Source organism: Podarcis liolepis (assembly GCF_965112155.1).
Source record: "Podarcis liolepis genome assembly, chromosome: 10".
Lineage (NCBI taxonomy): Eukaryota > Metazoa > Chordata > Lepidosauria > Squamata > Lacertidae > Podarcis > Podarcis liolepis.
Genome location: NC_139562.1, coordinates 42,353,887 through 42,381,103, shown reverse-complemented (window position 1 = coordinate 42,381,103; position 27,217 = coordinate 42,353,887). Strand labels below are relative to the sequence as shown.

General features: G+C 44.1%; 1 protein-coding gene across 4 annotated transcripts; it reads right to left on the bottom strand.

The window, feature by feature from the left end:
- Positions 1–577: 577 nt before the first annotated feature.
- Positions 578–25,144, bottom strand: E2F7 (E2F transcription factor 7). 4 transcript variants are annotated; one of them, XM_083462523.1, is made up of 13 exons: positions 24,888–25,144; positions 24,159–24,251; positions 19,940–20,218; positions 16,975–17,143; positions 13,565–13,852; positions 12,443–12,601; positions 11,564–11,701; positions 11,022–11,216; positions 9,471–9,537; positions 7,750–8,224; positions 6,696–6,942; positions 5,661–6,088; positions 578–4,481 (listed from the first exon to the last, which is right to left on the bottom strand). In XM_083462523.1, exons 2-13 carry the CDS (start codon positions 24,249–24,251, stop codon positions 4,305–4,307), a joined length of 2,715 nt encoding a protein of 904 aa, XP_083318649.1. In that variant the 5' UTR covers positions 24,888–25,144; the 3' UTR covers positions 578–4,304. The 4 variants fall into 4 exon arrangements, with proteins under 4 accessions (XP_083318649.1, XP_083318652.1, XP_083318650.1 ...); XM_083462526.1 differs by having other exon boundaries at positions 6,696–6,939; XM_083462524.1 differs by having other exon boundaries at positions 24,884–24,980.
- Between the last annotated feature and the right edge of the window lie 2,073 nt (positions 25,145–27,217).

The window sequence follows — 27,217 nt, the reverse complement described above, 5'->3', positions numbered from 1 at the left end:
CGGTGGTTCAAATCCCGACGGGGTGAGCTCCCGTTGCTCAGTCCCTGCTCCTGCCAACCTAGCAGTTCGAAAGCACGTCAAAGTGCAAGTAGATAAATAGGTACCGCTCTGGCGGGAAGGTAAATGGTGTTTCCGTGTGCTGCTCTGGTTTCGCCACAAGCAGCTTAGTCATGCTGGCCACATGACCCGGAAGCTGTCTGCAGACAAACGCCGGCTCCTTCGGCCTATAGAGTTAGATGAGCACCACAACCCCAGTCGTCTGCGACTGGACTTAACAGTCAGGGGTCCCTTTACCTTTACAATTTAGGCCAATAAAATAGCCTGGGGCTAAATGTCCCTCCTCTACTGCAGCTGCAACCCAAAGTGGATGCCCATGTAAGATGCTTTTAATAAAAAGTGGTTGTGGTGGGGAGAAATGTCAGGAGCCCGTATAATGGACATGTTGAACTGCATCTCATTTGGCTCCGTCAGAGGGAAGAGATGCATGGGATTGCTGTGACCAACTGTGTTCAGAGCTGAGGAATTATTAAATACATGGTGGCTGGCGGTTTTGCAAGAAACACAAAGAAGCAGTCCCTTTTACTTTTGGCTTTATGTTTATTATTTTACAAAGATTAGGAGTTATCTAATTTAAGTATAAAAATATGCCCCCCTCCCCCGTTCAAATAGTGTGTGCTCTTAATAGTTTTGAATGCAGAGTGTAGCAAAGAACCTAAGACAGGCAGAGAGCAATTTCTAACCAGTGAAGACTCACAAGCAATTGAGACGTTAATACGAAGATAAGAAACTAGCAGTGCAATGTTATAAACATGAAGCAGCTTTACATTATCATAAACAGTACAGCTTTTTAAATACAGAAATAGCACCTTTTACAAAAGGAACTGAGATATGTAAACGTGGTATATTATATTATTCAAGTATTAAGTTATACACACACTCTCCCCCCTGCAAACGGGTTAGTGCCATAGTACCAGAGTTAAGGTTTTTCACAAGCCCTGAAATCCTGCACAAGTCCGTGCATGAGCACTTGCATCAGTGCAAATGAATGCTTGCCTCTGCTGAAGCAGTTTTGCCACAGGTTCTGTGAAACAGGAGTCCTAAGACAAAACACCACATTCTGGGTCACCAGACCTGCAAGCTCCTGCTTTCACCACCAAAAGCTGCAGTTTCACACTTGCTTCTGTTTACAACCAGTCTTTTAATAGTAAGAAGGTCGGCCCCAGAAGCAAACCTTGGCCTGTTCACACCACCGCTTTGGCTGCCACCAAATCTGATTCCCCTCTGGCTAGCTATATGCAACAGGTCTCACTTCATGCTGGTGCACAGAAAATTTGAATCTAGCCGATTCTCCAGTTCAGGCAACCTGAGTATCTTTAACTTCACTCTCCTCCCCACACCTTGCTTGCAAATACAGCTGACAGAGGTAGCGGCAAGCCTAGCGCTGCTACAGTCTTAAACTTCCAGCCTAGGGATAAAGTGGCAGCAGTTTGCAGGTGTTCATGCCCTACAGATAGCTTTTTTGCCCTGGTAGTTCTGTGATGCTGGATGTTCAAACAATCACTTCACCTCTCCCCTCCACTTCCTATGCTGTCACCAACACAGCTAAAATATGCCCAAGAAAGCAAGTACAGTCGTACCTCGGAAGTCGAACGGAATCCGTTCCGGAAGTCCATTCGACTTCCAAAACATTCGGAAACCAAGGCACAGCTTCTGCAACCCAGAAGTTGCAGAACCAATGTTGGACGTTTGGGTTCCAAAGAACGTTCACCAACGGGAACACTCCCTTCCGGGTTTGCGGCGCTCGGGAGCCAAAACCTTCAAGTCACATGGTGTTCGACTTCTGAGGTACTACTGTGTATTGGTTACTGAATGTATAGTTCTATTGATCATGAAAAAACAAGACATACTGTCTTTTAATGTTTTGGAATCAAGAGTTTTCCATCGGCCTTAATTGCTGAGAACCACCCCTTTATTGCCACATGTAATGCATGTGGAGGAGGGATTACTAATTAAGAGCAGGCACATCAGCTATCTTTCTGTTAAGAGAAGCAGTATCCTTTGAGCAAAAGAGGTACAGACTTGAGTACACCAGTAAATCAGGCACCTGCCGCAATTATGCTTGGCAACAGTTGTTACTAAACAGATCACACTTCATGTGGGAAAACTTGAATGTGGGGGAATAAAACAATGCATTGGGTAAAAGTCACAAAAACGTGAAAATTCTGTAGTGTAAAAAGTTTTGTTTTAAGGTCCTCTTCCTTCATGTTCTTCAATCTCCTACTGTGATTGAACTAAAGAGATTTAAGAAACATTAAGTTGCACTACACTCCTTGTAAGGCTGTTATTGGTCTATTCTAACATAAAAATACAATATTCCCAAATTACTTTGCAGCTCTAAAATTAATTACTTAATTTTCATAACACATTCATTATTCAAAACTAAATGAACCAAAATATCTTGTCACACAAAACCATTGTTCTTTCTTAAACCTGGTGAAATGAAAGTTCAGAAAACTTTTCTGACCTCAAGAAACGTTCATCATGGCTACAAAGTCATCCCTAGGTTAAAAAAAAAAAAAAGCCAGCCACCCTATCTATTTACTTGATTTAAAAATGAAAAATATCATGATGAATTTTCTTTTAAAATCAGCAATGAGTGTCACGTTAGTCTATGAAACTGGTGAAATAAATGCAAAAGCATGCACTCATGCCATAAATACCGTGCTCAAAGGATTATCTTGATGAAAACTAGACCTGTTATTGTGTAATTCATACAAGTCCACATTATAGGCAAATTTGCCCAACTAACGACAATGTCTTTCAAGCTTCAGAGCTAGTGGCAGAATTACAGAACATGCTTTGCCATATATTGAACCTTGGCTCAATAAAAAAACCACAGTGGTATCTTGGTTGTCGAATGTAATCCATTCCGGAAGACTGTTCCGACTTCTGAAACGTTAGACAACCGAGGTACAAAGGGCGGTCAGCAAAGTCAATGGAGAAAAAAAGAAAGAAAATGTAGCGGAAGCCATTCGACTTCCAAGGTGCATAAAAAACAGAAGCAATTGCTTCTGGGTTTTCGGTGTTCGGCTTCAGGAACATTTGGCTTCCGAGATGCTTGAAAACCGAGGAACCACTGTATATGGGATTGTCACTGCAATCCTTTACACTTACCTGGCAGTAAACCCCATTCTATTCAATGGGGCATATTTCCAAGTAGATAAGTATAGAATTACACTACAGTGGTACCTTGGTTCACAAACGGCTTGGCTCCTGAACAAACTGGCTCCCAAATGCCGCAAACCTGAAAGTAAGTGTTCCGGTTTGCGAACTTTTTTTGGAAGCTGAACATCTGACACAGCTTCCGCTTGACTGCCGGAAGCTCCTGCAGCCAATCAGAAGCCGCAGCTTGGTTTTCGAACGGTTTCGTGAGTCAAACGGACTCCCGGAACGGATTAAGTTCAAGAACCAAGGTACCACTGTATATTTAAACTAGGGATGAATTTCTACCATACACACTTCAGAGACTCCTTATTCTTGAAGCAACCTATTACACCCCCTATCGTGTTGGGGGCAGGCCTTTGTGTCAATTGATAATTAGCTGGTACGTTTTGTGCAGAAAACAAGGACACAGAGAAACTACGAAGTTCACTAATACAAACCCCACTGAAATATTTTAAACTTCACAGTTGTTTTGGTCTTAAAGTATTTCACATGAATACATTCACTCCTACTGTAAGTTATCAGACGTCTCCGCTTTTAACAAGTGCAGGGGAAACTGTACATCAATAACATTCAAGTACTCCACAAAAGTCTGTTTTTCTGAAGTTGCAATACTTCAATGTTGTAGCAAAGAAGCACCGGCTCCTACACTTTTTTTTTTACTTAGAGGTCCCCCTTGGCCTATCCTGCATACTTAAGCAGGACAGCGCGTTTGTAAAAGAGCATTTCCCCTCCTATATAAGTGCTAGCCAGCTTCCCCCAGTTTTGGACTTCGGAAGAGACCCTGGTAAACCTGCTCACATAACTGATCACTAATACGATTTCATAAACTTCCCAAAGAGAACCTGATGCTCCCTTGTATCAGCATGCACATAATTCAGATTTTAACGGGTATTAATATTTCCACAGCTGGGGTGATTCACGAGGAAGAACGTCAACAGCGTAGTTGGCAAATGCACAGTGGGCAAGCGTGCCTGTTTTTAAAACCTCTTCTCTCCTTTTTATGTAATAACTGATTATTTCTGTAAAAAAAGTTTAAGGCTCTGCATCCTAAGCTGCCCACACCTCTGCTGTGAGCGGGATTAGTCAGAGCTGTTGCTGGAGATCTCTAATCTTCTTTGAACAGAGCTTGCCGTTCTGCTCTGGTTGCCTTCGCTCTTCCGCCATGCCGCAGGGTCTTCCAGGCTGCCGGGGGTCTTGAAAAACACTTCTTGGGGTGTGGAATGCATGTTCTTAGGCGTCAGCGGGGCTGCAGAAGACTATTTGTAGGGAGAGACAAAAGCAATTCAGTAGCCGTTCTCTTTCAAATCCAATTCATCTAGCTCAGAGGTGGGGGGAACCTGTGGCCCTTTAGATACTGCGAGGTTACAACTCTCATAATCTCTGACCCTTGGCTATTCCGGCTGAGGCCGTAAAGAGTTCAGCATCATTTTGAGGTTCCCTGCCTCTGCAATCACTAAAATGAGTTGCAGATTGAGGTTGAATGGAGCGAGCAATTTCTAGATGATAGCCATGGTCTTATAACCGGTCTCTTCCCCCATTAAAACTGTTGATTTGTTTTGGTGGGAAAACCATGGGTGTAAGGAAGTTTGTCCCTCAGTCTATGTGAATTTGACCACCACGTAGAACAGAAACCATTCAAATCTAGTATGAATGAATGTATGCCACTATGAACGGTTCAGGACAACCCCTGTATTAGCAGCACTTACCCAAATATCTAATTATCCCAGCCTTTAAGAGGCCCCAGTCAAAAAACAAAGCTGGACTCCACTCACAAGATTTCCAGAGAATGATGGTGTTTAACATTAAAACAAGAGTGCTTAACTTTTAAGCATGCACTCAGTTGTATAGGATTGCATTAATTCGCCCTAGTTGCATGGTTCCTGATTGGGTGACACTCAATATAAGGAATTTCTTTACTGAAATCAACAAGAGAGTTACTGTGGTCTAGGGGTTAGTGTCAGATTAAGACTTGGGAGACCAGAGACCAAATCCACACTCAGCCATGAAACTCAATGGGTGGCCAGTCACAGCCTAAACCACCTTGCAGAGTTGTGGAGATGAAAGAAAGAAGGGAAAAACCTTGAGCAACTTGGAGAAAAAGATGGGATAGAAATACAATAAATACATAAAACCTGCGTAGGTCGTAAGTCCATATATGTGCTGGAGCTTATTATAAAGATGAGTGACTTTGCCGTGTGCAAGTGAGCGGAGGAGAATCCTAAATCCTAGCTTCATTTATTAATAAGCACCTGGCTGATTTCATAAATAGGAACTGCTGTTTACAAAATAATAAAATAAAACGTTTAGCAATTTTATGATCTTCAGCTGCCACAAAAGCGCCAGAGTTTTGAAACATAAGGTGATTTGGTTTAAACAGATGCATTTTACGCGCTCCCAATCTGAGCTTCATTCACACCCTATCTTTGCATTCTCACCTGCTGGAATTTCAGGAGGGTGACTGGGTGCCCCATGCAAACCGGCGAGTCTGCTTTAACGGAGCCGCAGGCAGACCCGAGGACAGGGCTCAGGTGTACAGCTGGCTGGATCTGCTGGTGCGACTCCAGGGTTGGTAGCTGTGATGAATTTGGAGTGACGACTGCTGCTGGGGTCCCAATGAAAACAGGTGTTGTAGGTGCCAGGCCAGGCATTCTGAAATTCATGCACGTGACATTTGAGAAGGAGCCGGCAGGAGCGGAAGAAAGTTGGCTTGTGACTGCCGGGGAATAGATGAGAGGGAACGGTGCCAAGGCCGTAGATGGAACCATCATACAGGGAACGTTAAGCGAAGGCAAACGGCTTGAAGACAGGTTGACGGGACCAGGAGCTTGGTTGGCAGGAAACAGGAAATTAAACCCATTCAATCCTAAACAGAGGGAAGAACAGAAGCAGACATTTGCAGTTAGACGAGACAGTAACTGGACTGACTCGTGTGTGTGTGTGTGTGTGTGTGTGTGTGTGTGTGTGATGAGAACCTCCAGACCAAAATACTGGGGAAACGCGACACTGAATTCCACCCACTGTATATCCTTTTCTCTTGAGAAAGAGCCAAGGTTCGTTCGTGGGCTACAGGTTCTCCAGCTCTGCTGTAGATTACGTTGACAAACTACTGGCCATAGCAGCTGGGGGGGGGGATGAGAGTTGGGGGGCACAGCACCTGGGGCACTACCTTGCCCGCTACTCTTTCTACAGGGCATGAGTGTTAGGCTTGAAAAATAAAAAAATCTGGACAGCTTCTGCTAAGCTTTACGAAGTAGAGATGATCTAGTAGACAGATAGCGTGACTTCTCCATACCATCCCAGACTTGGGGCAAGTTATGCTACAACAAAGGGGATAGGTAACAGTGAAAGGATTTAGATTTGGAAATTCCACCTCCCTACCTAGTAATCGGTCAGCGTTTTGCATGCACCTAGTTTAAAGTATGTTCTGGCTAGATGCTACATCAGTACCTAGTTCCCCAAAGTAGCCTTACCAGCTGCAGGCTGCACATAGAGATACTGTGGCAAGAAGGACTGCTTGCCATTTTCTTGAGAGGCCTGTTCATTTTCCTTTGCATTTTCTTTCGAACACTTATTCCTAAATGGCTTTTCTTGCTCCCAAGTTTCCAAAGATTTAGCAGCTTCTATAGCAGCAGGCACCCCTGCTTCGGACTGAAGTTGGCCAATGGGACTGCAGTTACGATCTGAGGCAGATTCTGCATCTGTTGGCTTGGCGTTCTTCTAAGAAAAACAAAAGCACAATTCATTTCATTAAAGAAATGCAAAACAAAAGAGGTGCAGCTCTATTATGGGACTAGGACCCTAGCACAAATTATGTCTAGCTTTGAAAGGTTAAAAATAGTTGATCATGGGATAAATTTATCATAAAATAGCTTTTTTTATTAGGGTCCTCCCCTACCCACCAAACCCAAAAACGAAATGAAGCTTTGATTTCCAATGCAGAACTGGCAGGAGTTAATTCATGCAACTGGCAAAAAATGACAAAGTAGTAAGAACCAATTATTTGTTTCTGAATGAGATACAGCAAGGACTGCTACAATCTGGAATAGGAAGCTGGGTAGGCAATGACTTAGTGATAGCATTTTGCCCTTGCTCAGTCTGACTGATAACTTGGGAGCGATTTTGCATCCAAATCCACTCATTAAGGAATCCTTCTGCTACAATGTCTGATTTGATTCACTGGAATGACTCATCTAGGCTTATTTTCATGGCATGTGGCACACTGCAGAGGTGATGGTGGACCGGTGCTTCTGAGCAAATGGTGGGGGCCGAGTGGCATTTTGACTTCTTCAAACTCTAGGAGACGTTTCGTTTATTTGCTTTCCTCTTCCAATACTGGAGGGATTGCACACAGAATCATGGAGTTGGAAGGGACCCTAAGGAAGAGATTCCTTCAATGCAGGAATACGCAGCTGTCCCATATAGGGACTGAACCTGCAACCTTCGTCTAAGGGTCATTTCAGTACAACCTTCCATTTCTCCTGCTGCAATCAAAGCCTGGATATTGGTCCAATGTATTTCTCTTACCTTAGATACCACCAGTGAAATGGGACCATCGCTCTGCTCCAGACTCTGCCTTTTTGCCGTCGGTTCCTCTTCAGTGGGAGGAACACGCCATTGGGAACTCCGCTTCTGACCTTTAACTGGAGACTCGGCCCCTTCTGATGGGCAGGGTGAAGCCTGGCCCTTGAGATCCCAATTTCCCTTTCCTGGAGGACTTCCCCTCGAGAGACTCTCATGAAGACTGCCACACAGCATGTACAGAGAGGGAGATGGCAAGTAAACAAAAGGTTGGTTGGAGAGCACAGTGGTTTTGCCAGCCTCTAACTTGGAAGCCGATAATCCTTGGTCATTTATCCCATTTGGCAGAGACGGCTGTGACGTGTCTGAGCTTGCATTTGAGGAGAGGGGAGGGAAGGTGTTAAGACAATAGTCTGAGTCTCCAGGGAGAACAGAGAAAGGGGGAATGATGCCCAGGTTTCCTGCCGCTTCGAGACCTTTGCTATAAAGACAAAAGGAGAGATAAGTTAGCCTAGAACCACAGCACACGCTATTCTTGCTCTACTAAGAAAAACCTGATTTATTCTACTGGCTTAGGAAAGAACTAAATCACCAAAAGGTTTGCATGCATGTGTCTATTTATTCCAGTTTAGGATAGGAAAATCCAGTGAACAAGATTAGGCCTGAGGAAGGCTTGTTGCAATTTTCTGATGTGCACTGAAGGCCTTCACACCAGAAGGGCCAGATCTAAGTGTTTCAATGAAAAACAAATTAAAATAAACAATCTGCTCTGTCACAAAATGGCAGTGCCGAATAAAAAAACAAAAAACCCTCCTACCACCATTGCCACCCTTTTTAATGGCTTCACCTAGATTTAGACACTAACTAGAACATTATGTGATAAGTCACCATGTTATTACATGAGCAATTTTCTGTGTAAAAGGGATTTAAAATTTATGCTAAACTTGTAAAAGAATAGGAGAACTGACACTCTATAAAGAGCTGTGTGGCCAAGGTGCTAGCTGATCAGTGTTATTCATGACAACACTCACAATGATGAGTACTCATTTCAGGAATTTTTATTTGCCTTATGAAATGAGCACTGGAGGCCAAACAAGATTCTCAGCAAGCTGTCTCTGCTGTGTTTAAGTTTAAGATGGTGCCATACACATTTTACTCAACTTTAAATTCACATAAAGGACCACATCCTTGGATTTAATCCATCGCAATATTAGAACACCTGCGTTATTAGGATAAAATGGCCACTGGGTAACACAAGCTTTATTTAAATCCAGCTTCCTCTTTAGATTTGTCATTCAGTCTCTCCATGGTAGCACAGATAATTTTCGGAGGTGCCATTCATTATATTTTAGTGCAACCAAAGCTTCAAATTAGAGAGCTTCAAAATGTCTACCTTTGCTAAAACGTTAGTTATTTACTTCACTTAGTGGGATGCATATTTTCACAACTATCAAGGAAACATCACACCCTTAGTTCACTTTATTCTGTGTGCTGCACCTTGTGCAAAGCCAAAATTTGTTCAAGTCTAATGAGCAATCCGACTGGAGCAGCTGCTGTACCCCATGAAACTCTTCGTGAAACATGCAAAGGCACAAACTGTTACTGAACCATGGCCTGTTCTCATAACATATGGATGTTGCACAACAGCTAAACTTGGAAGACTGAAGCTCATTTTAATGCAGACCAAAGCTTTTGCAGAGTATCAAGCTTTAAAATCCACAACATACCTTGCATCATCTTCCATCTTCTGGCAGCAAACAGATGCTAGATTTATCATTTTGGAGCAGCAGTCATCTGAAGAATGAAGGAAAAGCAGAACGCTGAATTAATTACCAACGGGTGGTTATGTTTGTATCGTATGAGAAACAGCCACGCAAACACCCAATCATGTCTTCTCTTGAGAAACAACTAAAATTCACAGAGAGACATGAACTTAGGAAGACAGGCAACACCGTTGATGAGTACTGTTTCAGGGACCACGTACCTAGGATCTGGTAATTATGCATTTTCTAGGCTCTGTCTCATATGGGGCTGCAATGGAAGTATTGAGAGCATTCTTCGCTACACTCCCAGTTCTTCCTTTGACGTCACAACCTGAAGTTTCAATCACTTGACATCAGATTTCAGATGACTGTCACCCTCAAAGTAATTTGCAGTAGGCTGGACACTGCAGGTCCCTTCTCTAGCCTATATGAAAATACAGGTGTCCACAAATTTTGGCTGGTCATCGTTGACAGCTAAAACATCTGGTTGCCAGGATGCTTCCCCACTCGCCGCTGAGCTTGGGAATGCGTATGACTGTGAGAACGATCATCTTCCCACACACCCCATAGCTCTTTAGCATGTTCACGTTGAGCTCCTCTTCCAAAGTAAGCATGATACATAATCAAAGAATCATAGAATTGTGGGGTTGGAAGGGACCATGAGGGTTATCTTATCCAACCCCCTGCAATGCAGGAATCTTTTGCCCAATGTGGGGTTCAGCCCCATGATCCTGAGGTTAAGAGTCTCATTCTCTACCAACTGAGCTATCCCAGGTCTAGCCCAGCCCTTCTCTTGAGCCCAGAGTTCCCGCAATTGTGTTGCACTTCAGAGATCCTTGAAGAGGCCCTGAAGAACATCACAATATAGATACACATTTCTTTTGAGCTGGGAGGGGGGGGGCCCTGTGTAGGATTGTTCTTGAAGCTGTACCCTCCAAGTGTCTCTGAGGTTCAGTGGAATTGCAGAAACTGTTTCCTCCTTCCTATCCCAGGAATTTATGGACCCCCCGGTGAAAATGGTGGCTTGGAAATCAGACTGATTTTTTAAAAGTATTCTATAGCTCAGCCCCGATACCTCCAACTTACACTCAAGCAGTGTTTGTTTGCAGTTGGAGAGAGGCAACTCTACAATTCTATTGTTCCATAGGCCAAGGTAACACAGTGCTTTCTGAGCTGGGCGCCGTGTACCAGGCAGAGATGGGCCAATTGCCATTCTAGTAAAACCTTCAAATCACTTTATAAAGCCTGACAGTGCTGAAGTGTGAAAGTACTATAAACAGGATTGTTCCAGCCAGCTCCATCTTACCAGCAACCATAAAATAATATGTTCTCTTTCCATTTAAAGGGCTTTAATCTGCCTGTGCCAAATTCTAACAAAAGGAGCGCTCTCTAAGTTTAAGCTTGTGGAAAGGGAGCTGCTTTAGCCGAAAAGAGATGCACAGATGCACGGCTGTTAGCTGGGAGCTTGTTAGCAGAGCTGGTGGGTTGGAGGAGCACAAGCCCTCCCCAAGTTACCTTGTTTTCCCCTGCGTGGGCTGCTGGGTTCTGAGCTGGCCTTCCTCTTGGCCACTTCGGAAGGCTGAGCAGTGCCAAAAGAAGCATGTCGCGAGAGCCGCTCTTTCCTACTGGAACAGGCTTGGTGGGGGACACGTGCCGCCCCTTTCGCTTTCGTCAAAGCAGCACAGGTCGGAATCTCCATCTTTATGCCACCTAAACAGATGCATTCTTCGTTAAAATCAGCTCGCCAAAGGATGACCCGCAAGCTAAGCTCAACATGAAGAAGCCCTGGAGCATCACTTGGGCAATAAACCAGTTCCATTGACAAAGCAAGACACTTCGCAGGTGAAGTGGAACAGCTATAATCGGGAGATGCCTACTGAGGCCCCTTGAATGGCGCCCTTGCAATGTTAAGGGTTGGGCTTTCTATTCTTCACATTACTCGAGTCTCCTTTACAAAAATACGAGAAACCATTTGAGCCAACCTGGGGCGGTTTGGTGCTGTTAAGGCTGTAAGAAATGCATAAGAAGAGATAATGACATAATATAAAGAATATTACCATTGTCTCCAGTGAACTCCACCGGCCCAATCCATTTGAAGGCTGGCTTACGACCTCTTTCCTCTGTTACATGCACTTTCTCGATGAGCCCAAGGCTTGTCAGGACATTGGCAATATCGTACAATCGCCGTACCTTTGCTAAAAGAAAACAAGTTTAATTATTGAACAAATGCATTACGTTACATTAAGATGTAACTAATTAGGCTGAAGAACTGCTACCAGAGAACCCAGAAGTAAAATCATGAGGACTGGGTACAAAAAATATAATGTATTTTAGGTATTTGGGGTGGGTGGATGTGGTCTGAACTCTTACTCTTGACTGGTGGATGAATGTCCTAGCAAAATTACTATGCATAAAGATTTATATCTGGAACATGAATACGCCATATTCAATAAGAAAAAAACCATAAAACTAATTGTTTTATATTATAGTCCTTGAGTTCAAACCTTGGTCCTACATAAATCAATGAATTGATTTTAATCCAGCAGGATTGCAGCCTCTTTAAAATACATTCATAACCCAATCTAGGATAATAAATTTCGTTTCAGAGCTTTGTGTGCTGTTTTCATTTTAGGCAGGACCACAGGGGGTCATTTTATCGTTTAGTTTTAAAAATCTGTTTTCAGTGCACAGTGGCCAAGTAATCATTTAATATTCGTGTACACGCATGCACACACTTTGCATCCTGCACAGGCTAAGGTTTGCACTAGGCTCCTGTATCACTTGCATTGCATGACATGATGCAGGGCCATCACGTTCCATATGAATCCCAACCCCCTAAAAAACTCTGAAAAACCAAGTATGTTCCCTTGTGATGTCAGTATGACTGTTATTCTCTGCAGTGACTAAATGATAATTCATCCCAGAAACAATCTTACTTTTAAACTTGCTGTGATCTGCTGTATCCTGGCTTTCTTCTATCAATATTTTCGCTGCTATGTCGAGAGTAACTATCTTGGTCTTGGAGACGAGGAACAGCATGACAAATTTTTGGCTCATAATCCTCAACGACTTGTCCTTTCTGCTGTTTGCAGACGCTGTATTACAAACACAACCCAAGTCTCAGCATGCTACATCTATCACAGCCAAGAAAGCGTTTTGAAGGCTTCTCAAGTAGAAAAAAAGAAAAACATTTCCTTGTTGGGAAGCAGGTTTTTTTTTAATGAGCAGAAAATAATTGCCTATAGCAGATGGGCAGTTGCACTTTAACTCTCTTAAGGAAAGAAGGAAGGTCATAGCAAAGTATCTTGAAGGAGTGTGTGGAAAGCAGGACATTCTGTGGATTTTATTCTGCGTATAATATAGGAGCAAAGAAGAGTGAAACCAGAAGTTAGAAGCACCAGAAGAAAAAGGATATGTAGGTTGATTTATTTCATCTATTTATAAAAGCATTTACATAGCACCATTTATAAATGGCCTTGGCCTCGTATACCTGAAGGAGCGCCTCCATCCGCATCGTTCTGCCCGGACACTGAGGTCCAGCGCCGAGGGCCTTCTGGTGGTTCCCTCACTGTGAGAAGCGAAGTTACAGGGAACCAGGCAGAGGGCCTTCTTGGTAGTGGCGCCTGCCCTGTGGAACGTCCTCCCACCAGATGTCAAGGAAATAAACAACTATCTGACTTTTAGAAGACACCTGAAGGCAGCCCTGTTTAGGGAAGTTTTTAATGTTTGATGTTTTACTGTGTTTTTAATATTCTGTTGGGAGCTGCCCAGAGTGGCTGAGGAGACCCAGCCAGATGGGTGGGGTATGAATATATTATTATTATTATTATTAACTGCAATATCAGGGCAGCGTTTGGGGCGACAAGAGATGGGAATGACGCAAGAGCTGACCCTGATATAGTTCCACCACTTGGAAGAAAAGAAGTCTTGTCCCCCCAAAAGATACAGTCATATTTCAATGCAGTAATTTACTTCAAAAATAAAAATCGAACACCTGTCACATGTTGATGATGGCAAGGACCTCTCTCTTATTTTGCCAGTAGCCTTTGCTAACTTACCAGACGGACAATCTGTCTCCGAGAAGTCAAGCAACTGCCGGTCTTGGAAATCTAGAAAAGTCTCTTTTTTGTGTTCTCCAAATTTACAGTCAAGGTCTAGCTCTTTATGCTGGAAAGAAGCCATAAGTTCTTCATATTTCTGCAGCTCTCCTATTTCCTGGAGGTTTTTGAGCGTTTGACTCAAGCTGTGACGACCGTGCCAACAGTACTGATTCTTAGCTACTCGGCTAACGAGATCAAGAGACTCCAAGACATTCACTATGTCATAAATTCGTCTACGCTCAACCCCTAGACGTGGAACGAAAAGCAAGACAAAGAGAATAATAGCAAAACATCGCAAAATACACCAAACAAAACAAAACTCCCTTTCCCGGGCACAATACAAGACAAGTCACGGTGGTACAGTATTCTCCTTCCAAAACAAGGAACAAAATTATGGACTCGTGTTCTACTGTTTAGCAACCAGACAAGATATAGACACAACAGCTGTCAAAAGAGCAAAACTTTTCAGTGGCTCGTTAGAGATGTGCTGTAAAGTTACATAACAGGAGAAAACTGGTCTCTTCGGGGCTACTTTCCATATTATACAAGTCATAGAGACTTTCACTTAATTCTAGCTGAAGCATTGCATCACAGCGATGTCTCATGGTCTGCCTGGCCTGGTGTGTGTGTGTGTGTGTGTGTGTGTGTGTGTGTGTGTGTGTGTGTTAGGTAACACCAGAGGGTTAATATGGTGTCTCTGGCTTAAAAACAGTTCCCAAGCATATTGTCTCCCCTCAGCCTCAACAACTTGTTTTTGAGGGAGGCACCCCGGATACCGCTTCTGAGCAGGCCTGCATAGGGCTGTGTGTTCAAAGTAACCTGTCCAGGTCCTTTGGCTCAGAGGTATCCTTTAGGAGGGCTTTTACGGCTTATTCACAATATGGCTAGTAGCCTACATAGCTACTTCTGTTAAAATGATTTATCTTCGTTTGGGTGCCTCAAGGTGGAAGCATTCAGCTTGAGAAGTGCTACATGAATAGTCAATCCCTACATCATCCTTTCATGTCTAGACACTCTCGTTATCATTTGAAAAAGCCAATCCCGGAATGAAAAGCTTTATGTGCGAAGTAACTCATGATTGTCTACACCTAGACATTTAATTTAATTTAAAATATCAATTAGGCAGTTATTAGTTTGTCATGCAGAACAAGAGAGAACAGGTTGCTGACTACCATCCCAGTGTTAAACTAAGCGTCCTTTGCCACTGCTTAAGGGACAAACAAAAGTACCAGAGTTCCTAATAAGACCGCCTTCTGAGGAATTAGTGTGGCGGTGATAGGAAATCTTCATGTAGTTAGAATCTCTGTCTCTCCCCCACCCCCAATAAAAGAGTAAATAATGTATAGTTACTTAGTCAAAAACAGCATGTGGCTTTGTGGCGCTTGTTACAGCATTAAAATCTAAGCAACGATCCTTAAATTTGCATGGCAACATCCATAAATTATCCCCGTTAACAGAAGAAATGCTACTAAACTGTAAACTGCAGTCAAGTCCTCAGAGAGAAAGCAAGTTATTCTGCCGGTAGCCAATGTGGTACCCTCCAGATGTTATGGGCTATAGCATACACCATCCCCAGACAACACAGCCTATGTTCTGGGATGATTGGACTTGTAGTCTGTAAGATCTGATGGGTACTACATTGGCTGCTCTTTAGGGTTATTCAGAGTGGACGGCAGTGCAGCAGTATGCTGATGGGGCAAGAGAAGGCAGTCTAAAGGTAAAGGGACCCCTGACCATTAGATTGAGTCGTGGCCGAATCTGGGGTTGTGGCGCTCATCTCGCTTTATTGGCCGAGGGAGCCAGTGTACAGCTTCCAGGTCGTGTGGCCAGCATGACTAAGCCGCTTCTGGCGAACCAGAGCAGCACATGGAAACGCCGTTTACCTTCCCTCCAGAAGTGCATCTACTTGCACTTTGATGTGCTTTCGAACTGCTAGGTTGTCAGGAGCAGGGACTGAGCAACGGGAGCTCACCCTGTTGCGGGGATTCGAACTGCCGACTTTTTGATCGGCAAGTCCTAGGCTCTGTGGTTTAACCCACAGTGCCTACTTTGTATTAAAACACAGTTGCCACCCACCTCCTTCAAGTATTTATTACTACTATTCTAGGATGGACAGGCAGAAGATTTGAAACTGTTGGGCTCTGGGTGTAGTTGAGTTGTTGCTGTGATGTAGAGCTCCCTTGAATTACAATGTTAACATCCACTTCCACAAGGCTTGGAATTCACCTGGGAAAGGGCATGGTACCGCAAACTTGTGGTAGAGTCATCCACCCGTTATTCATGCTCCAGGTGAAGATTTACAGCTGGGACCAAGCAGTGTCCCTGCATCATCACTCACAGGCTAAGCCACAGATGACACTATTAATTGGAGTTTAGGGAACTATGAAAATGGTGCTCAAGTGGAAGTGGAGAGGTGCCCCCCCCTTTCAGCAGCAGATCTGGGGCGGCGAGCCTATAGTGAAAATGACTTAGCGCCCTGCTCAATATTTCTCGACGCTGTCACATCTCATTACATCTTCCATTAAACTTCCTTTAGCAAAAGGCTACACAAATCTGCCCTAACAACACCATGTCAAAAATCTATTTTAAGAAAATATGCTATGCAAATAGAAAGATGAAAAATAACTTTATACATATTTATGTGAAACTTCCTTCTGTGCCAGATCAGACTATTGAGCTCAATACTGCTTTACTCTTACTGGAACATTTAAAAAGCTGCTTTGCCTTATGCAAGATACCAGTGGCTATCCAAGCTCTCCGACAGAGGTCTTCCCTAGTATCTGCAACCTGCTCCTTTTAACTCGAAATTACAGGAGTTGAACTTAGCAACTTCTGCCCCCAAAGCACTTTTCTATTTCAGTCCTGAAACAATTTGCTTAGAAGCAAGATCTAGCAGTTACAATTCTTGGAAGAAATGTGCTCTTCCAAATACTTGTGTGCAGGCCATTTATTAATTAATGTAATTTATAGGCCACAGAATTTTCAGGGAAGCTCACAACAAGAAATGCATAGAATGCTACAGCCCAAATCTAGTTAAATAAAACATATTTGGGTCCATCTGATTTTGCACCTCAGGTTTACGTCCAATAAGAAACATTGTGCTGTATATATTAAATATCCTGTTTCAGATAATTGATAAGTAGCATCAGGGGGGGAATATTTTCAGTTTCAGTCATTGAGTTTTTATGCCAACCCCCCCCCCGCACCTTCTCCCATGGAAACACCACTGAAATGCATGGGAAATTTCACGAGAGGATAGTTAATTTAAATGGGGTTTGTAAGGAGAACTGCTTGCCTTAAAGGGGCTACTATCTAGTTCAACCGAAGCATTCATTCCTGCAGTCAGTATTGCTTCCTTGCATACGTACCAAGACTAGAAGCCACTTCGTCCAAAGAAATTGTTGTTTTTTCTGCTGATAAAGGATAACTGGGGTAGCGAGCTAAGAACTTTTGGCACAGCAGCCCTAAGCTTTTCTGCTTTCTGCTGGGTCTCTGCTTTTCATATTCATCCACTGTTCCATCATCTACGGTGCCACACTAGAAACAAATAAAATGGGTTGTAGTTGGCTGGTTTTTTAAATAACACTTTGCTATATGGCACGGCACAAGCAATACATGTTGTATTTTTAATACGTAAGACCTGGCCTTTCAGCTGGAAAATGAAATACATGCATAAGAGCCAATGTGGTCTAGTGGTTAAGAGTGGTGGACTCGTAATCTGGTGAACCAGGTTCGCTTCCCCGCTCCTCCACAGGCAGCTGCTGGGTGACCTTGGGCTAGTCACACTTAAGTCTCTCAGCCCCACTCACCTCACAGAGTGTTTGTTGTGGGGGAGGAAGGGAAAGGAGAATGTTAGCCACTTTGAGACTCCTTCGGGTAGTGATAAAGCGGGATATCAAATCCAAACTCTTCTTAAGCAAGTCTAGAAAGTGGAGTTGTAGATGAAGGATAGCCAAGTAACCTCCAGATGTTGCTTGACTACAACTCCCATCTTCCCAGACCATTGGGCCAAGACAGCAGCATGGCGGACAGGTCTTGGACACTGGTAGCTCCTCTGACAAGCAGAACAGTACTGGAAATGTGGTGGTTTGCATGGCAGCAAGGATAAAACTGGTCCGGTGTTGAATGTAATGAGCAACACTGCACATTAGTTTTGATCGGGAGCCTTTCCACCTATCTCTAGAGGGGTAGAGCGTTTAAACTTCACGAAGCACCCCATACCAATTAAAAGCAATTGGCCTAGGGGCATAGGAAGCTGCCTTTTACTGAGCCAAGTAGCTGGTCCATCTAGCTTTTGCCCACACTGACTGGCAGCAGCTCTCCAATGTTTCAGAAGGGACATTCCCATCCCTACCTGTAGATGCTTCTGCATGCCAAGCAAATGCTCTTCCACTGAGCTGTAGCCCTTCTGCTGCCTGCAGGCTTACAGCCCCAAAGGCACAACACAAGGAAAACTGGATGCAGAAGAAAGAGGGCAATTTTGAGAGAAAGATCTTTAGCAACCCCGAAGGCCAGGTTTCATACCACAAAAGAAAACTTCTGAAGCCTCTTACACTATAGTGAGTTTAATTGGCCTCTGCACCTAAGAGAAATCTTAAAAGATGCTGGAATGGCTCCAGTAAATAACTTTGAGGGCTACTGCAGTGCAACAAGTGGTCCTTAAAAGAAACATTTGTTAAAACAGCCTCAAATGCTGAAAGAAACTGCAGCTTTCATTCCCCCACCACCTGAAGTTGTATTTTAAGCAATAATGTATGAAAGCGGTTCTCACTAGATTGGTTCTGGGAGTGACCATTCTCAGGAAGATTTCGGCTGCCTTAGGTAGCACTATGTTTTATGGTGCACGGTGGGGGCAGATTTTGGCCTTTGTATTTTAAAGAATTTGCAGGAAGCGTTTCTAAACAGGAACTGCTGATTTTATCCAAGGGGAGCAAGATTAATATGGCCAGTGAGTACAAGTAATCATGCTTCGAACAGGGAGCAGCCAGCATTATTTGGAGAAGTTCACCAGAGGCACAATACAGCAGCTGGATCGGAGTGTACTTTAAACCACAAATGGGTAGCGTAAGGCTCACTGGACCTCCTTTGCTATTTATTAGAACCCAGCAGCAGCCAGCAGGGTGGGGCCACATTGCTACCCTGACTTCCCAATGCTGCAATTCGCAGGGGCTCACTGAGGGAGATCCAAGGAGCTCAGGGGGGCGTGTGTGCAGCAGCAAGTGTATTGTCTCTGCTACCACCCAGAGCTCCCTGCGCCTCGCCCCTCTCATTCTCCGTAAGCAGCAGAAACACACGGCGTGGGCAGGTTGGGGCAGCAGCCAGTGCCCCACCCACACTGCTCCTCTGGCTCCTGCTGCTGGAACCCGAGGATGTACCAAGCAGCCTGGTGTAATAGACACACAGTGAGCCAAGGAATCCCTTTTCAGTACAAAAACCAAGCTCAAAGTCTAACTCATGCTAATGAGCTTTCTTCATTTCAGAGGGGAAAGTTGTATGGGCTGTCATGATGATTGTTTTATTATTATGCTGTATGCTGTTATTTATTATTATGCTCCATAAAGTATGTTTAATGTTGCACACCACCCTGGGAGCGTTTGATGAAGGGCGGTATATAAATAAAATATTTTTTTTAAAAAAAACATTGTTACTGCTTTTGTAAAACAAGTGGGAGCCAGAAATCACTGCTCTGCTGCAAACTATCTAGAGATTCACCAGTGGATCCCAATCGACTACCTACGCCCCCCCCCCCTTGAACCAGGGAGGGGTCAACTCGTTGACATGAGGAATTCTGAAAAACAGGAGAAGAGTAGAATTTTTTTCATATATTTTATGTATACAGAATTACATCTTTTAAATTCATGATTCCAGTGACACAACAGCTGGTAGTCATTTATTGTGCAATATATTTGTAACGGCAGTGAAATTTTGGGGAGGGGGGGGAAGGTTTAGAAAATTAAGTCTCTTGCTCGTGTCACTTGGAAAGCACAAAGAGTCTGCCTGCTCCCCCATGCATTCTTGTTTCTAAGGAAAGTTCACATTCTCTAAATCTTCCATGCTGGTGGCCCCGTGAAGCAGCTGTGCAGAGGAAGTAATATGTGACAGTACAGCTCAAAATGGCAGGTGAAGAGACAGCAAAGGAAGTGGCACTTTGGTTATGTGAGCAGAAATAGGAGAATGGCTGCGAAAAGTCAAATAAGAACAATTTGGGAGAGCTGTCCACAAATCAGATAAACGAAGAAGGTGCCGAGACAGCTACAAATGAAATATTATTTAGTTTAAACAGATAATAAATGACTAATTCAAAACAAATGTGCTGTGGAAAGTCTCTCTTACCTGCAAGGAATCGGGAAAAGCGTCATTAAATTCATTGTTCTCAATTGGCCTGAAGAGCTCCTTCTTCTTTTCTCTGTCCCGCATGTCAGGGCTAGCAGCACTAATAAGCATCTTTAGGTTAGCTGTGGGGGTCCATGGATCTGCCAGGGGCCTATCCGTCAGCTTAACAGGTGTAATTGGACTTCTCTCGGGGGTACAGGTTTTTTGCTTTGACAAATCAATGGGTTCATTTTTCATGGGAGTCTTTGGGGTCATTCTGGGTCGATCAAATATGTTTTCCTATTAGAAAGAAAAGATAGCTTTGGAGATAACTGGAAGGCAGAGAAGCAGCCAATCAATGCTGTGGTCCAATCGTACCAAGAAACAGTGGCCTGTTTAGTTGCAAATGGCTCCCATAGAGATCTACAGGGAAAGGTACACAGGCTAAAATTTAGGATGGAGTTGAGAGGGAACCTCATCCCAGACCCTTGTGTCTCAAAGGAAGGAGACAAGTTTATATCCAGTGCATTGCTTTACCTTAGCCATATAGGCAGGGAAATAAAGCAATGCACTTTAGAAGAACTGTACTACTATACAGTCGTACCTCAGTTCTCGAATGCCCCGGAGCTCGTACGTTTCGGCTCCAGAACAATCGAAAACCGGACATGAGTGTTCCAGTTTTTGAACGTTCTTTTGGAAGCCGAACATCCAATGGGGCTTCCACGGCTTCTGATTGGCTGAATGAGCTTCCTGCAGCCAATCAGAAGCTGCATTTTGGAAGTCCAATGTTTCGGAGGTGTAACGGAGTTCCAAAACGGATTCCATTCGACTTCCGAGGTACGGCTATATTTTACTTCCTACATGCCCACTCAACTGCTTCAGTCTGGGGAACTGGCACCATTACAGCTGCCACATAATATTATTCCACAACTGAAAGAAAGTGATATTTTAATACCTGCGTATTAGAACTCCCTGCCTACTGACAGCAGACAAGAACCTCTGCTGGCTCTTTTCGGGACCTGCTCAAAACAGGTTTTGTTTAGGCAGGTCCATCTCAACATGTAGAAGTTGGGGTGTTTCAGTCTCTTGTACTGTTAATTTTTCTATCATTCTAAAATGTTTTTAATTGTAAATTTTAATATTTCATGTAAGCTACTTAGAGGCTCTATTACACCCAAGCAGTATGTAAATTTTGTTAAATAAAAATAAATGAAATAAATATCTGTGACCCCCCTCACATCCCAGCCCCCACCAACGGACACTACCCTGAGGTGCTAGGATGTTTTAAGAGCAAGTTATCACACAGCCACACAGGCCCTCCCTCTAAACACGCTTCACCCAATACAATGACAGGCATTTTGTTCAAACATATTGTGCCTGAGCTAAATACCTGTCAGTCCAGTAGCAAAGACCAAAATACAGTTTTATGGTCAGGGAACAATGCTCAAGGTTAGCATTGTTCCTAAGATTAGCGATTTAATTTTTTGCCATAGGATTAAACGCCCTTCATGTAAATGGGTGAAAAGTGGACTGAAACCAGACAGTGGATTGGAACAACGGGGGGGGGGGGGGGGGGAGACACAAAACTTTTTGTCCCAGACTGTGATGACCACAATATATGGGGAGAGTCCAGTTGTGCCAAATTTAAGCCTATTTACCCTGTTCATAGAACGCAGTGGAAGCCATTCACCAGCATAGGCCCTTGACATTTTCATAAACCTATCCAGGATCATAGCTGTCAACTTTTCCCTTTTCTTGCGAGGAATCCTATTCGGAATAAGGGAATTTACCTTAAAAAAAGGGAAACGTTGACAGCTATGTCCAGATACTATTTCTTGGTCACAGAAGAACATGACAGAACCTATGGAAATTACTTCTGTACATTCTGAAATCTTATATTGGTTACCAATACTTAAAATACAGGGAAAAACCAGTTTTTAAATTGTGCAACGCTTTCACTCTTTTCTGGAAGGGATAACAAAAATACATACACACAATTCTCTTTTAAGAATCTCAATTAACATCAAATTAACTGGGTTAAAAACAGTTGCTAAGTTGATGAATGCACTTGGAGAAAATTTCACATTGAAACTATACATTTCTATCCATGAGAATTGCCAAGGTATGATTGTACAAATCTCTGAAGAAAACTGTCTATTGAACAAGTAGCTCATCCCTGTTCTGTGTGATACATCATACTGACTCATGTATTCTTTAACCAGTGATTAAGTTCATTTGGCAGGGATTTAACAGACTCACTAATCTGGTCTATTGCATATTTTGCTTGATTTAAATGCCAGAGACGCAGGCCTGGTTCACACACTGTGGTAAAGGTTCCGTGCAAGTGGGCTCCTGGGAAAGCCCACAAGTCACTTTGCCTGCAAAGTCTGACTTAGCATCCCGCACAAATGCAGGTTCATGTTTCAGCTCCCTCTTCACTAACCGTGTGCTGTATGGTGTCATTCAAACCCAGGCTTGTAGTTAAGGACTCTTCTCACTAAACACAAGTTGTAGTGAGGAAAAGCATAACCATGGACCCATGTATCAATGACATGCTAAGCCAACCTTGGCTGAGCTCAGGAGTAAAAATAGACTGGGGCTGCAAGGTCCCAATAAACCAGAGTTTGTCTTACTGCGACATGCAAATGAAGCCACAGAATTCCCTCTCAGCTGTGGCCCAAATTTTAGTCTGCTTATTCCATCCTATAGAACTCACTTTGTGAGGGCCAAATTGAGTTTTCTTTCGTACTGTGTTTCTCCTGCAAGACACCTTAGTTTTCTGCTACTTCAGATTTGATACATCTTACCAATATGGTCATGCCAATGCACACTGCTGTACCAGTACCATGTTTCTTCCTTAAACCTCCTGCTTTTGGAAATTTTACAAGGCTGAAAAACAATTGTACTGCCCTCACTGGGACATCTATCTAGCTTTTCTGGTGGGAATATAACCACAGCAGTCAACAGTCATATAGACTTGCATTGCCTGTTTGGTTAGCTAGTGTTAGAGATCTACTGTAGATAACCAACAATGTCAAAAGAGCCAAAAGTGATTGCGGAACTTGAACTGATTAATACCTACAATGGCAGCAAACTGAGACAAGCATTTTTTAAAAAACTATTGAATCAGAGAGCAACAGATTATTTGTATACTTAATTGAGTTTTCTTCTGGCTTCTTCACTTTTACACACACATTGCTTGTAAATTTCCAGGCCTATTGTTCCACTAGTAGCTAGTCATTGCTTTTGCAGATTAAAAAGTGCTATTTTGAGGTGAAGGTTGTGCTTCCCCCCTTAGATAAAATCTATAATGTGAGGTTCCAGTCAGCATAGAATGTAGCATCTCAGGAGAAACCAATCCATTACATTGACTTGTACGCCTCATTGATACAGGAGATCTCTTGATGTATTCTGTTTTTGCTTTAATGCAACTGCCAAGTGTGTGTGTCCCAGTTTGAATGGAACAGCCCTTTCCTGGAAGGAAAGCTCATCTCTGAAGCTGCGGCGGAGAATATCACTCCTCTCATTTGGTTAACAGCAGCTTCAGAATGGTTGGAAGATAAAGGGTTAAGTACCCCTCCCATAATGCCACTGCTCCATTCAAATACAGACCACTGCATTAAAGTAAAAACACTTGACACTGGAGAGATTTTTCTTGCTGTGCTTTCGGTTTAATCAGGAGCACCTCTTCAGGTTTACTGTTTCATATCTGAAACCAGATATTGATCCATTTTGCTCAGTGAGAGCACTAGTAGGATACAGTACTGCATCAGCTTCAACCCTTTCACAGGTATAAGAGTCTGCCACAAACATCCAATCAGGAATGACAGGATTGTCCATAATCCCGTGCCCATATGGCAAATGTCTTGAACGAAATCTCATTAATAGAAAAAATGACTCCTCATTTCCTTTAAAGGGTAGGGTGGAGAAACTGGCTTTCTGCGAAATTAGAACCAAGGGGAAGATCTTTTGCAAGTTTCAGAGAGAAGTGCCCAACTGAAAGAGTGATTAAATATGTATATTGTTACAATTTTATTTTTAAACTTAATGGAGCTAACTATAATCATACTTAAAATGGTTTTGTGTTTTTTTGAGTTGGACATTACAGGTAGGTTTTACTACTTTGGAATATTGTAAGTTTCACCATGATTTTAATAAATGAGAACACAGTTTAGAACAAAGCCTGACTGCCGTGAGCAGATTTGAAAATACTGAACTGGGTGTTTAGGCACCTGCTTACCTTTTGAGCACTTTCCCCATCTTCATCTATAAAATCCCTTTTTCCATGTCTCGAGCTGATCAGATCTTTTAGCGTTAAGCAGTTAACCTCCATCTGTAAAATTGAGAGTTGCACAAGAGGGTCAGCACCTTACATCATCTCCCACCTAAAAAAAAAAAGAGAAAAGCTTTCGGGTCCTCTTCAAACCCCAAAATAATTTGGGCAAAGCTTATTACGTTCACAGTGTTTTCTAAACACTAAATTAAAAAAACAAACAGACTCAAAATAATAGAAGGATCAGATTGGGGGCCAAAGTGAAGAAACGTATTACAGTATTAAAATATCTTCAGATTCAGTAGAATAGGTAGAAATTGGCCTGGGAGAGGAGGTGGGTGTCCCCGAAAAGTGGGGATCTTCTGAGGGCGAATCTGTCATTTGGGAGCTCAGGGTGTTCGCCCCGGGATCAGTTACTTTTGGCGCAAAGAACCTGGAAGTGAAATCCCAGCTTTGAAACTGAAGCGGGACAGAAACTGCCCACCTCGCAGCCCAAGGCGGTTGAGCGAGACTCGCGCCCTGAGAGCGGGAGAGACCCCGGCCCCCCTCCCAAAAAGGTGGTCTCCCGCCCCCCGCCATGAAGCCTCTGGCTCGGCCGCCCCCTCGGTGCAGCCGCAGGGAAGAAGACGGCGGCACAAGCGCGGGAGACCCACCTCCCATTTTTCCCGCCCCGCAAGAAAAGTTCAAGAAACTTACATTTTTTCTCGAGTTTCCTTCCTGTCCTCTCAAAGGGAGCCCTTCGCGTCAGTGCCTCCAGGCCCGCCAAAGCCGCAGCCGGGCTTGAGGCTCATGGGGGTGCCTCCGAAGGGGAAGAAAAAGAGCCCCCCGCCCCAATTCGGCGTTGACCTCCCGCGCCCTTCCTCCCTCGCTTGCGCCTGCGACGTGCCTGCACTGGCCGCTTCCCCGCAGCCCCGAGATTCCACTAGGCGCTAAAGCTTCTATTCTGGCGCCCTGCAACATATTTTTACAATCCGGCCAATCAGGCTCTCTCCGACGGGGCGTCCCCCTGGCGTTCCCGCCAATCAGATCGAAGCCCTGGCTCGGCGAGTTTGGCGCGGCATTCGGCGCGCTCTTGTCCCAAGGTCCCGCGCCGACGCGGTGGGGAGCCTTGCGGCTGTTTCCCCGCCGCCTCTGCCGCCCTCCTCCCACCTTGCGCCACCTGGGCCGCCCCGCCGCCGCCGCTGTCGCTAGGCAGGAGGAGCGGGCAGCTCCGGATAATGAGAGGCGGCGCAAGGGAACAGATGGGGAAAGCTGGGGGGGGGGGGAACCTGATCCTAGGCGACGCTGCGAAGGGTGGCGGGACAGCTCGGCTTCCTCCCTCCCTTGCAAGTCTGCCGTTGGCAGCTCGGGCCCCGCCTGGAATCGCCTAGCGATGACAGGAAGTATAGAGCTTTCCCAGAGGGAAATACAGAATAAAACGAAGCGCCCTTTTGTTTTCCTGGTAGCCAAGCGTTTCTGGAAAATAGGCACATTCAGACGTGCAGTTTGATAAGTAAATGCGCCCAGTTTGTCTGGCTGGCAGAATTTTCACGTGATTCCCACCTTTTAATGCATCAGGTCAGATTAAAGCCAGGCGCCCTGTGGCTAGAAATGCGGCACAAAAGGAAGCCGGGATGAACCCTGCATTCAGAGTTGCTGCTTCACACGTTAGGGATTTCCTACACGCAAAAAAGTGCTCATCTGTAAGCTGGGGAGACTTGTGAGGAGGTTGCGCCGCTGCGAGTACGTTCTCTACCTGAAAGCTATGACTAGCTGCACACCTGTAGCAAGAAACCTGTTGGATCGTCCCATATTGACATGTGTGCTTATGTAGCAGCTTTGGACCAGAAAGCAATTTTATTAGTCTCCAGATGTCCCTGCCAAGTACAGCAGAATGCCCATATTTAAAAAGAGAGAGAACTCAAAGGTATATGAAGTATTCAAAAATGTAATGTTACATCTCTCGGGGGATTATTTTTTTTAATGTAGCCCCCTGTCCATGCCCAAATATATGTGTTCCCTAAGCCTTAAACCTTAAAAATCTAAGTAGTAGTGACTTAGTTATAGAGCCTGACTGCCTGTTAAAGATTGAGCTGCATAACGAAGTACACTTCTGACACCCAAACGAGTAACTGGAGAACAGCATGACCCATAAGGCAAGCTGGCTGTGCCAGATCTAGAACCAGTTTCACACACTTTGGAAACTAAGGTGCTTTTCAGTGTTGGATAGACAGCAATCTTTTCCATGACTTTGATCCAGATAATGGCAAGGTGATTCAGTATCAAGTTGGGACAAGGCAGTTTCCAAGGTTGACTTAATGCAACTGTGAACATGGAGCGTATGGGCTCAACTCAGCCTCACTAACATCAGGGACACACAGTGACAACAGGCAGACTCATTTGTCTAAATCTTGGTCTGCCCTAACCATGTATGAAATGACTTTTGAGTAATCTGACATTGAGAGGAAAAGAGGCACCCACCACCAACACTTACATTCCTGTCTCCAAGCATTTCCAGTGGAATTTACTTCCAGTATGGGAGCTTAGTGTAGGAGAAAGATATACAGGATATGGACTCTGAGGAGGTACAGGGAGATGTTAGAATCCTCACCCATGCGCTTGTTTTGCTCTAAATGTAGCTTTATACAGAGCCAGTCCAATACATTTTGCTACCTGAGAATAACAACATGGCACCTACTCATCTCCAAAGCTAACTGCACTGGCAGCTGAATCTTCACTCCTGATGACATGACTAGGCCTAGGTGATATATTGCCCAGGACCAGTATGAGGAGCAAATTGTGATGCCAGTTTCACTCAGTGGTATATTGCTGGTGAAACCACCACCGCACCTGAGTCCCTCTGCTAGCAGCATCCCCTGGAGGGAGTCAAGAGTTCCTTCCTCCAATGCTAGCATAGGGACTCAGGAGCGGTGGTGGTTTCACCAGCAATGTATCGCTGGGTGAAACCTCCATCCCCAGGGCTGGATTATATGAAGAGAAGTGCTAGGCTACTCACTCCACTTGTGAGGCCCCTCCCCTTCCCCCAC

Excerpts from the sequence above, each read along its gene's own strand:
- E2F7 (XM_083462523.1), bottom strand. The coding sequence starts at position 24,251 with ATGGAGGTTAACTGCTTAACGCTAAAAGATCTGATCAGCTCGAGACAT. Across the intron at positions 20,219-24,158 it reads ATGGGGAAAGTGCTCAAAAG|GAAAACATATTTGATCGACC; the intron begins GTAAGCAGGTGC and ends TCTTTCTAATAG. Across the intron at positions 9,538-11,021 it reads CCCACGCAGGGGAAAACAAG|ATGACTGCTGCTCCAAAATG; the intron begins GTAACTTGGGGA and ends TTCATTCTTCAG.